Source organism: Oncorhynchus nerka, linkage group LG1 (genome assembly GCF_034236695.1).
Source record: "Oncorhynchus nerka isolate Pitt River linkage group LG1, Oner_Uvic_2.0, whole genome shotgun sequence".
Lineage (NCBI taxonomy): Eukaryota > Metazoa > Chordata > Actinopteri > Salmoniformes > Salmonidae > Oncorhynchus > Oncorhynchus nerka.
The window spans coordinates 34,008,319-34,020,585 of record NC_088396.1 but is presented as its reverse complement, the minus strand read 5'-3'; the positions used below and the strand labels follow the sequence as shown (position 1 = coordinate 34,020,585).

Here is a 12,267-nt window from a genome sequence, read left to right as displayed (position 1 = left end):
AAAATAGGGAGTTTTCACTAGGATTAAATGTCAGGAATTGTGAAAAATAAAGATTAAATGTATTTGGCTAAGGTGTATGTAAACTTCCTACTTCAACTGTGTGTGTGTGTGTGTGTGTGTGTGTGTGTGTATGTATGTATGTATGTATACACACACATAAACAGTGGGGCAAAAACGTATTTAGTCAGCCACGAATTGTGAAAGTTCTCCCACAGCAAACTCTCTCCAGAAGTTCAGTGAGGATCTCTGAATGATCCAATGTTGACCTAAATGACTAATGATGATAAATACAATCCACCTGTGTGTAATCAAGTCTCCGTATAAATGCACCTGCACTGTGATAGTCTCAGAGGTCCGTTAAAAGCGCAGAGAGCATCATGAAGAACAAGGAACACACCAGGCAGGTCCGAGATACTGTTGTGAAGAAGTTTAAAGCCGGATTTGGATACAAAAAGATTTCCCAAGCTTTAGACATCCCAAGGAGCACTGTGCAAGCGATAATATTGAAATGGAAGGAGTATCAGACCACTGCAAATCTACCAAGACCTGGCCGTCCCTCTAAACTTTCAGCTCATACAAGGAGAAGACTGATCAGAGATGCAGCCAAGAGGCCCATGATCACTCTGGATGAACTGCAGAGATCTACAGCTGAGGTGGGAGACTCTGTCCATAGGACAACAATCAGTCGTATATTGCACAAATCTGGCCTTTATGGAAGAGTGGCAAGAAGAAAGCCATTTCTTAAAGATATCCATAAAAAGTGTCGTTTAAAGTTTGCCACAAGCCACCTGAGAGACACACCAAACATGTGGAAGAAGGTGCTCTGGTCAGATGAAACCAAAATTGAACTTTTTGGCAACAATGCAAAACGTTATGTTTGGCGTAAAAGCAACACAGCACATCACCCTGAACACACCATCCCCACTGTCAAACATGGTGGTGGCAGCATCATGGTTTGGGCCTGCTTTTCTTCAGCAGGGACAGGGAATATGGTTAAAATTGATGGGAAGATGGATGGAGCCAAATACAGGACCATTCTGGAAGAAAACCTGATGGAGTCTGCAAAAGACCTGAGACTGGGACGGAGATGTGTCTTCCAACAAGACAATGATCCAAAACATAAAGCAAAATCTACAATGGAATGGTTCAAAAATAAACATATCCAGGTGTTAGAATGGCCAAGTCAAAGTCCAGACCTGAATCCAATTGAGAATCTGTGGAAAGAACTGAAAACTGCTGTTCACAAATGCTCTCCATCTAACCTCACTGAGCTCGAGCTGTTTTGCAAGGAGGAATGGGAAAAAATGTCAGTCTCTCGATGTGCAAAACTGATAGAGACATACCCCAAGCGACTTACAGCTGTAATCGCAGCAAAAGGTGGCGCTACAAAGTATTAACTTAAGGGGGCTGAATACTTTTGCACGCCCAATTTTTCCGTTTTTGATTTGTTTAAAAAGTTTGAAATATCCAATAAATGTCGTTCCACTTCATGATTGTGTCCCACTTGTTGTTGATTCTTCACAAAAAAATACAGTTTTATATCTTTATGTTTGAAGCCTGAAATGTGACAAAAGGTCGCAAAGTTCAAGGGGGCCGAATACTTTCGCAAGGCACTGTATGTATGTGTGTGTATATATACATATACACATAAACAATATATTTACATAATATATGTATACACATATACATACATTCACGTATTTTAGGCGTATATTTATTTTGTTTTCTATTTACCTTTTAGATTTTATATACTCATATTTTATATTATGTAACATGCTTAATTGAACATTTGCACAAAGGTCCTAAATAAAAGGATAAATAATCAAATATGAGTAAGCACCTTTTATTTGTTGAGTGTAATTCAAAATGTAATAAGAAATAGGCCTTTACATGTAATCATGTTATATAAACTATTTATTCATTGAATTTACAGAAAATGTGCTATATCAGGATATGACATTTTGGCCATATCTCCCAGCCCTATTTGGTGAACCAGTAAAGGGGTGTGAATACTTATATTATGCATTTCATTTTTCAACAAATTTGCCAACATGTCTAAAAACATGTTTTCACTTTGGTATTGTGTATGGACAGGGGAGAAAAAATATATTTAATCCATTTTGAAACATAAAAAGGTGCATTAAATAGGTGAACTCAGAAGATATGCTTCCAAACATAAAAGGTGCATTAAATAGGTGAACTCAGAAGATATGCTTCCAAACATAAAAGGTGTAGGTGCTTTAACAGTGTGTAGGATGCCAATAAACCTCTGCCTACTACTGAATTTCTACAGAAAAATATATAGCAGTTGGTTATTACAATGTCCACATATGTTGAAAAGGGGCCGCTTGGGGGGTATTTTATCATTTAAATCATTGTGGAGTACACCAAGTTCCTAAATGAGGGCTTTATTTGGGCTGTGTAAAGCTGCAAAACAAGGAAATTAAGATGACAAATGCTTACCGAGTGACTTGGAAGAATCCAACAACCCAGGAGACCAGAAACAAATATTTAGATGACGGTCAGGGTTCAGATAAAAGGTTTTGGAAGCTCTTTAGATTAGATGGGCATGACACAGCAGGCTGGCAGCTAGGGAAAAGTACACTGGTGGAAGGGTACTGGGAGAATAAGTATTGTAACCTACTGTTTGGCTGTCAGGAAAGTCCATCTTGATCAACTTGTGGGCACACTCCTCAAAATCCAAGCTGTTGAAAGAAGAGACATTTATTCGTAATTCGTCATCACGTTATAATAATTATCCTGAGTGCATAAGCATAACAGCTTTATCAAGTCATATGGACGAGGACTTAGTGTCTGGGCACGAGGCAAGATAACAACTTGCTCTGTGATGAAATGTTACAAAATTATCACGCAAAAAAACAAGTCTATATGTCCTCATGTATATTTTAGAAGTACGTTCAGTACCCATTTAGTGGAGTTTATATATCCATAAACTAACATGGGGCAGATTACTTATTTGAGTGTGATCACTTTGGAAAATTCCACCCAACAGCTCCATTTAGGAAGCAGGCAGGACTGCATCCTGCAGACATGGTATAAAACTGGTGAACACCATGGACTTCTCATTTCATTCAGACATGGTATAAAACTGTGGTGAACACCATGGACTTCTCATTTCATTCAGACATGGTATAAAACTGTGGTGAACACCATGGACTTCTCATTTCATTCAGACATGGTATAAAACTGTGGTGAACACCATGGACTTCTCATTTCATTCAGACATGGTATAAAACTGTGGTGAACACCATGGACTTCTCATTTCATTCAGACATGGTATAAAACTGTGGTGGACACCATGGACTTCTCATTTCATTCAGACATGGTATAAAACTGTGGTGGACACCATGGACTTTACATTTCATTCAGACATGGTGTAAAACGGTGGTGGACCTCACAGACAATTTAATTCAGACATTTCTCTTCTATAGCCGCCGAAACTGCTGACACAGACCGACACACTGCTTAGCCAACGGTGTTGATCCACAACATCTGGACCAAAATTCACACAACACTAAAAACTGTCCTGACCGTGTCGCTCAGATGGTATAGCATGGCACTTGCAAAGCCAGGGTGGTAGGTTCGATTCCCACGGGGGGACCAGAACGAATGAAAATGTATGCAGTCAATGGATAAGTGTCCAGCTTCTTCAAACTATAGACTTTTGTTTTTACTTGTTCGACCGAGAGTAGTCTGTTTTTGACCAATCGATTGGTTGAAATTGTAAAATGTGTATTTTTCCATATATAGACACACCCTATGTGTTTGAATAAAATGAACTACATGTACTGAGCTTGTCTGATGCTTTAAGCACTCTGATTAAATAATTAAAACAAACTGACTCAAGAGTGAGCCAGAGATCGAGATGGTCTCACCAAAATAAAATAAACTTTACAATCCTCCTCCTCCAGCTGGCCTTTGCAGATTCTGCAGTTATGCTTCTGAAGTTGCGGGTAATTGGCAATTTATCTTACCATTTCCTATGATTTGCAGCCCACTTTTGATTTTCATATGCACATTTTCGTGTAACAGTAATTAATTTATAACAGTCTTCTCAAAATCAAAGTCTGTGATTAATCTACATTCTATCTAAATGAAAATTATACAAATCTAAAGGTAGCTTATTGCCAACCATGTTAAAATAGACTACACAAACAAATAAGCTTACAATTGGCTCATTCATCCCCCCTTCTGTGCCTTGTAACTAGTCCCCAGGCCATTGCTGTAAATGAGAATGTGTTCTCAGTCAACTTATCTTATAAAATATAACAGTTAAATAAAAATAAACAAAAAAAACACTGCAGCTTGCAGGTAGAAATGATCATGATAAAAATAAATATCCTATAAATCACAGACTGGCTAGGCATGACCAACAACCAACTTCATAATATTTGATCAACTATCAACTGGGTCAGCCCAAAACTAGTGCTAGCAAACTTGCAACACCAGCTGCATTAAGTACATTTTACATTTACATTTAAGTCATTTAGCAGACGCTCTTATCCAGAGCGACTTACAAATTGGTGCGTTCACCTTAAGACATCCAGTGGAACAGCCACTTTACAATAGTGCATCTAAATCTTTTAAGGGGGGGTGAGAAGGATTACTTTATCCTATCCTAGGTATTCCTGAAAGAGGTGGGGTTTCAGGTGTCTCCGGAAGGTGGTGATTGACTCCGCTGTCCTGGCGTCGTGAGGGAGTTTGTTCCACCATTGGGGGGCCAGAGCAGCGAACAGTTTTGACTGGGCTGCGCGGGAACTGTACTTCCTCAGTGGTAGGGAGGCGAGCAGGCCAGAGGTGGATGAACGCAGTGTATTAAGTACTGGGGTGCATCTCTTCCTCATGGACTGCGCCAGATTTGCTGTGAGACTTGCACCTGCAAGTTCCCAGACATCTCTGGGGGAATGGCCCTAGCCCTCACCCTCCGATCCAACAGGTTCCAGACATGCTCAATGGGATTGAGATTCGGGCTCTCTGCTGGCCATGGCAGAACACTGACATTCCTGTCTTGCAGGAAATCACGCACAGAACGAGCAGTATGGCTGGTGGCATTGTCATGCTGGAGGGTCATGTCAGGATGAGCCTGCAGAAAGGGTACCACATGAGGGAGGATGTCTTCCCTGTAACGCACAGCGTTGAGATTGCCTGCAATGACAACAAGCTCAGTCCGATGATGCTGTCCCAGACCATGACGGACCCTCCACCTTCAAATCGATCCCGCTCCAGTGTACAGCCCTCGGTGTAACACTCATTCCTTCGACGATAAAAGCGAATCGACCATCACCCCTGGTTAGACAAAACTGCGACTCGTCAGTGAAGAGCACTTTTTGCCAGTCCTGTCTGGTCCAGCGACGGTGGGTTTGTGCCCATAGGTGATGTTGTTGCCGGTGATGTCTGGTGAGGACCTGCCTTACAACAGGCTTACAAGCCCCCAGTCCAGCCTCTCTCAGCCTATTGCGGACAGACCGTGCACTGATGGAGGGATTGTGCATTCCTAGTGTAACTCGGGCAGTGGGCAGAACTGAAAAAGCGTGTGCGAGCAAGGAGGCCTACAAACCTGACTCAGTTACACCAGCTCTGTCAGGAGGAATGGACTAAAATACACCCAACTTATTGTGGGAAGCTTGTGGAAGGCTACCCAAAACATTTGACCCAAGTTAAACATTTTTAAGGAAATACACTCAATTAGTATTTGGTAGCATGTAAACTTCTGAGCCACTGGGAATGTGATGAAAGAAATAAAAGCTGAAATAAATCACTCTACTATTATTCTGACATTCCCATTCTTAAATAAAGTGGTGATCTTAACTGACCTAAGACAGGGAATTTTTACTAGGATTAAATGTCAGGAATTGTGAAAAACTGAGTTTAAATGCATTTGGCTAAAGTGTATGTAACCTTCAACTGTAGCACGAGTCAAAAGTTGACACACCTACTCATTCAAGGGTTTTTATTGTTACATTTTAGAATGATTGTGACGGCATCACAACTATGAAATAACACATATGGAGACCAAAAAAGGGTTAACCAAATCAAAATATATTTTAGATTTTAGATTCTTCAAAGTAGCCACCCTTTGCCTTGATGACAACTTTGCACACTCTTCGCATTATCTCAACCAGCTTCATGACGTAGTCACCTAGAATGCATTTCAATTAACTTCTTTGGAGAATTGATAGACTACCAATCAGAGGGCAAACAATTCACACAATGAAGTTATGAAACAATGGATGCGAACCAAATGGCGGGAGCGCGCATTCTGGAGACGTGCCTTGTGCATCTTAGCCACAATCCCAATATTCTTGGACAGTGGCAACTCTGTGGCCTCCTCAATGGATTATTCCACTGGGACAGGCCCAAATGACCAGTGTCTCGAGTGCCATGATAAAAAATGATATATTTTGCACTGCTCGGCTAAAAAAAATCTTGGTCAACCAACAGCCTATCGAACATCCAACCCCACTACAGACCCAAACCCAGCTCATCCAAGCCCAGTTGTAGGGGGCTGGCCTTGCTACACATTCACCATAGTTGCTTGAACCGTGCTGTAAAGGCCAATGTGAAAGGAAAATAACCAAGCCGGTCCAGTTCGATTCAGGTCAGCACAATAATGTGAAAAGGCTAAGGAGGAGGACCACAGCCTTTCAGATTGAGTACGGTCTGGGTGTTTTCTGTCTCCTCTCTGGGGTCCTGCTAATCTTTTAATTACAGACTATCACACTAAAACAGACAGGCCGGTCAATGGAAAGCGACTTGAGTAGAATGGAAAATAATGGGAAATGTGACACAAACAATTAGGCAAAGTTAAACAACTAACCTTCAATAGAAGGACTGACCGATACGCCAAATGTCTACGTCAACATGCTATGCAAACATGTAATACAAATAGGCCTACACTGTGTACATACATAAGATACATACAAATACTCTGCCTATGTCTATTGGTGGCCTGAAGACATTCTTTCAGAAACAAGATTCAAAATAGACTGCACACACGCATAACCGCTTATCTAAAAGGGTTTAAAAGAGAAGAGCTTTCAGCATCATTAACATTTGACAGGTCCCTGAATGGCCCCGAGGCAAACTATCTGATAGACAAGTGAATGGCTCTGTAGTACCTTCCTTCCACCTACTTACCTCATCTAACAGTAAGTGAATGGTTATCTGCTCTGTGCTCTCCTTCCTACACCAGCTGGAAAAAGACCCTCTCAGCTTTAGAGAAGGAGAATGTAGGCAGAAAAGTCCACAATGGTTGCTGTTCTCGTTGAACTCTATGACCAGGGTTCTTTAATTAGGCAGCAAATGGAAGCAACTCTGAAGGACTACCTGGACCAATGGTGTTACGATCAGGGACGCAAACTTGTGAGTGCCCAAAAAGGTGACACTATTTGTTTGCACTGAAAAATGCAAAAAAATATCCCTGCTAGGGGGAAATGCAGGTTAACTAATTAAACAAAGAAAATGATCTATATGGTCAGTCTCGGTATGTAAAATAAAAAGTGGTTAATGTGAACCTAACTCACAGCTAAAAAATGTAAAGAAAGCAATCCAATGTTATTTGTTGCCTAGACTTTACTGCAAATGACACTCTTCAGAAAAAAAATTACACTAAAACTGCAGTTAGCCATGACAGCCTTTATAATAGAGTGCTTGTGACCACACACACACATCTAAATATTGCACTTGGGAAAAACACATCTTAAAAGAAGAAATAGAATGAAACAAACAGGCATTCTATTTTCGCTCTACTATAGTGGCCACTGTAGTAGACATCGATCAAGTGCACATGGTTACATGTGTGCAAAAATAACGTTGACTGAGTAAAAAATGTTATAATCCCCCCCCTCACTCACACACAAGTGTTACTGTTAAATTCAACACAACAAAAGCAATATCTTTGGGCTACACTGCACATTGCTACATTGTAGACTTTCTGCCTGTGGACATCTGTTTTACAATGTGCCAGCAGGACATGATTCCGTTTGTTGGCATAACTGATCTCTTTCAGGCAGAGTACACCTAGCATACTCATTTTCATCCACTGTATTTAAAAAGTGAAAAAGAGGGAAAGTGTGTGGTGTTCCTTTCACCTCTATAGTGGCATCCAGCTTAAACAGGGCCCAGCTCCAGCTAGAGTACACCTGATCCCCGAATCTACTTGTTTAACAAGCAACGCCTCATTTACACCTAATTCTCTCATTCTGGAAATTAACCACATTCTATAGAGGGAAAACATTAGTTAACAGATAGTTGTTAGTTCGTTAGCTAGTGAACATTTCACACAGATTGCCAGGGTCCAGTAAGCAACTAACTAACACGTTAAAACTTGAGGAACGGCAAGGAGTCTTATACCAGTTAATACTATAGCGAATTGGTTTGGTTACGAATGTTAGCTCATCTGATGTTGTAACGTTAGCTGTGTGACATTATTAGTCAGCTAATTCTCATAAACTCAATAATGTGATCAGATAAGTTGGCTAATGTTGCTCAACATTTCTCCGGCTAGCTAACGGAGAATTCCATCCAGCTAGCAAGATTCTTAACCTCTTGAAGCAAGAGGGCAGTATTTTGATGTTTGGATAAAAAACGTTCCCAAAGTAAACTGCCTATTTCTCAGGCCCAGAAGCTAGAATATGCATATAATTGGCAGATTAGGATAGAAAACACTCTAAAGTTTCCAAAACTGTCAAAATATTGTCTGTGGGTATAACAGAACTGATATTGCAGGCAGAAACCTGAGGAAAATCCAACCCGGAAGTGCTGTTTTTCTGAAACTACTCTGTTCCATTGCAAGCCTATCCTCCATTTAAAGGGATATCAACCATATTCCTTTCCCTATGGCTTCCACAGGGTGTGAACAGTCTTTAGACATAGTTTCAGGCTTTTATTCTGAAAAATGAGCGAGAATGATCACATTGCGTCAGTGGATAGCCAGATGTCCTTAGGTTTATTCATGCGCGCGCCACTGGAGCGAGACCTTTTCTTTCTCTCTTGTATTGAAAAGTTTACCGTCCGGTTGAAATATTATCGATTATTTATTGTAAAAACAACCTGAGGATTGATTATAAAAAACGTTTGACATGTTTCTACGAATTTTACAGATACTATTTGGAATTTTCGTCTGCCCGTCGTGACCTGCACGAGCCTGTGGATTACTAAACAAAACGCGCCAACCAAATGGAGGTTTTTGGATATAAAGAGAATATTAATGGAACAAAACAAACATTTATTGTGTAACTGGGAGTCTCGTGAGCGCAAACATACAAAGATCAAAGGTAAGCGATTCATTTAATTGCTTTTCTGACTTTCATGACCAATCTACTTTGCTGCTAGCTGTTTGTAATGTTTTGTCTGCTGAAAGCTGTCTTCACATAATCGCATGGTTTGCGTTCACCGTAAAGCTTTTTGAAATCTGACACGCCAGGTGGATTAACAACAAGCTAAACTGTGTTTTGGTATATTGCACTTGTGATTTCATGAAAATTTAATATTTTTAGTAATTTAATTTTAATTTGGCACTTTGTAATTCACCGGATGTTGACGAAAATGATCCCGCTAAAGGGATTGGTGCGCCAAGAGTTAACAATGCTAATACTTGTTCCACCACACTTTCTCCCTCACCTCAAACTTTCCAAATGCAAGTTGTTTTTTGGTTACAGCTCATGAAGTACGCTTCATCAACTTCTCACCCCCAACTCCGTGGTCAGGCCTCTCACCTAACGTTGCCTCTTCATTATCTTTCAGGGGACGCGCTGCTGTAACTAGTCAATTGGTTGGTCTCTTCTCTCGTTCAACATACAACAGAATATGCTGCGCTGCATTCGGTTGTTATGTGAACGATTGGCTGAACCTTGGATACAGCCAGTAGTGATCCAAAGCCCCCTCCCCTCCGAAACGTTTCTCATCGGATCTACACAAATCACGCAGGTCACCCATTTTGGATTCAAAACGGCAAATTTCTCCACGAAAGGTGACTAGTTTGCATCCCTGTACGATGTACTTTAATAACCCAACCATGCACGATGCTACACCGGGGCTAGGGGGGGATATAGCCCAGTCACAAATCTGCATATCCCCAGTTAAGCATTTTAAACAAAGAAATATGTACAAGTTAATAACCAGCCATTCTGTTCCCAATCTGATCCCTGGCTGCGTGCTCGTGCCGCTATGACGTGTGGGGGAAAAGGCATCTTTCACGTGATACGTTTTTGTCATTGCCTTGTGGTCACTTGTATTAGGCTTATAGCTATTTTGTTGAATATTCTTTGGCCAAATTCAATTAAAAACTACATATAAATATAATGTGCTGTGTGCCATATCTGCTTTTATTTTTAAAAAATTAGAACTTCCATATAACTCTGAAGTCATGAAAATCGACAATTTTCTTAGCACCACCCACGTATTGGTCATGCTTGCCCTTATCCCCGGGAGACAAAAACATCTTGGTGCCGTGCCTGAACCCAGCGCAACTAGAGTGATAAACCTCACAAAAGGATGATGAAACTAAAGCATGGTGCATACTGATCCTAGACTTCACCTCAGCTGCTGTGCATTAATGAATACTTCACAACCTGCTGCAGCCCCCCTACGGGCTTACACACACACACCAATAGCGTTTGCTGGCCCAGAGTACTTAGCAGCTCTGAACGTAATTAGCAAAAAAACGAGTGTGCACCAATTTTACATGTAGAATTGCATGAAAAATGTCTGCAGTCGTACATCTACAGCGGGTGGTCCCTGAAACACAGCGCACTGAACGATCGTCCAAAAACGCAAGATCCACATTCGGTGCGCTGTGCGCGAGCCTTAACAGCAATTCTATATCTAGAGTCAATAAAACCTAGATTATGCCCCCCCCCCCCCTCACCATTTTTTCACCCATTTAAAACATTTTATGTCAATGAATGTGTGCACTTTTCATGAAACTAAGGGGGGGGGGGACGTTCTTAAAATACAGCTTTAAATAAACTGTGTCCTTCTACACTCTTCTCTCTTTATCTGCAGTGGACATGGAGGGATTTTCAGCCATTTGGTTAGGGTTTCATTTGAGCCCAGAGAAAAAGTCTACTACTGCCCCATTTCTGTTGAATACTTCCCTGGATTTGGGCACGTTCCCATTCTGTTGGCATTATCAGCCCTAGTTTACTTTTCTTGACAGAAAAACAGCATTCAGGCAGCGCGGACACACACACACAGTATAGTACCCACCTTGACTGGATGGCGAGATAGATGGTGCGGCGAAATGCGACCAAGTTGACTTCCGTCTGGTCGAAGATGGTGACTTTCTCTGCTTCTATAAAAGGAAAACAATCAATAGTTGGAGGGGTTGTATTCATTGTTGCACCATCAGGAGTTTGTCATACTATCCGTCTCCAAACAGAGGTCAGTCAGTCTGTCTCACTTACTCTTTACAGAGAGTTATTTAAACTCTTCTTACATTTTTAGTGATTGTGTATATGCAGAGCTTCCTTGTAAAAGAGACCGTGGTCTCAATGGAGACTCCCTTTGAAAATAAAGGTCAAATAAACAAACTGAAAAAAGGCTGCACTCACTGTAGTAGAAGTCACCTTGAATAAGTGTCTGCTACGTGGCATATCATATTTTGTTGAAACTGTGGGGTCACACAAGTCTATAGAGTAGGAGTACTTTATGGATGTAGTGCAGAAGTGTTCTGACAGGTTGTCTAGAAGGGGAGCAGAGCAGTCAGACCACTCCTTCCTTCCTAATGGTCTTGGTATGTGGTGCATTTCCTTTGCAGTCCTGAGCCGCTGGGGATAAGATTTCTGGGACAGATAACCTCTGGGACCAACGAGGACAGCCAAGGCCACCAACACTGTCCCCAAGTGCTCCCCCTCTCAGTTAGGACACAGAATACCTACTGCAACATCAGTGAAAAGTTACATGTAGCCTAATCTATACCTTTTCAGGTGTGTTCAGGTGTCTGTCTGTTTACTGTTGTTTGTTTCTTTCTTATTATTTCGATTCTATGTGACTTGTAAGCTGTGAAAAGAATTGGCTCATGAGGGATATGCCTAATAAACATAATCAATGGCATCAATCAATCAGTCACTGTCACTATCAAGAGTCATATATACCATCTCCGCCCTCTTCCCCCTCTTTTTCTCCATCATCTTCATCATCGTCACTTCCATCCACGTCTTCTCCAGAGTCACTGCTGCCCTCATCCAGGATTTCTGAGGGGAAAAGACAGGTAAATGGTATACTGTACCGTTAAAACAATAACTT

General features: G+C 41.1%; 1 protein-coding gene across 4 annotated transcripts in view; it reads right to left on the bottom strand.

The window, feature by feature from the left end:
- The window catches only part of LOC115129557 (pre-mRNA-splicing factor CWC22 homolog), a 46,776-nt gene that overhangs the window by 18,302 nt on the left and 16,207 nt on the right, over positions 1–12,267 (bottom strand). For all 4 annotated transcript variants that reach the window (XM_029660032.2, XM_029660043.2, XM_029660063.2 and 1 more), the window contains exons 13-15: positions 12,117–12,215; positions 11,230–11,314; positions 2,645–2,705 (exon numbers count right to left, since the gene is read on the bottom strand). In XM_029660032.2, the coding sequence (XP_029515892.2) occupies positions 2,645–2,705; positions 11,230–11,314; positions 12,117–12,215 (245 nt within the window). The remainder of the gene's footprint in view (positions 1–2,644; positions 2,706–11,229; positions 11,315–12,116; positions 12,216–12,267) is intronic.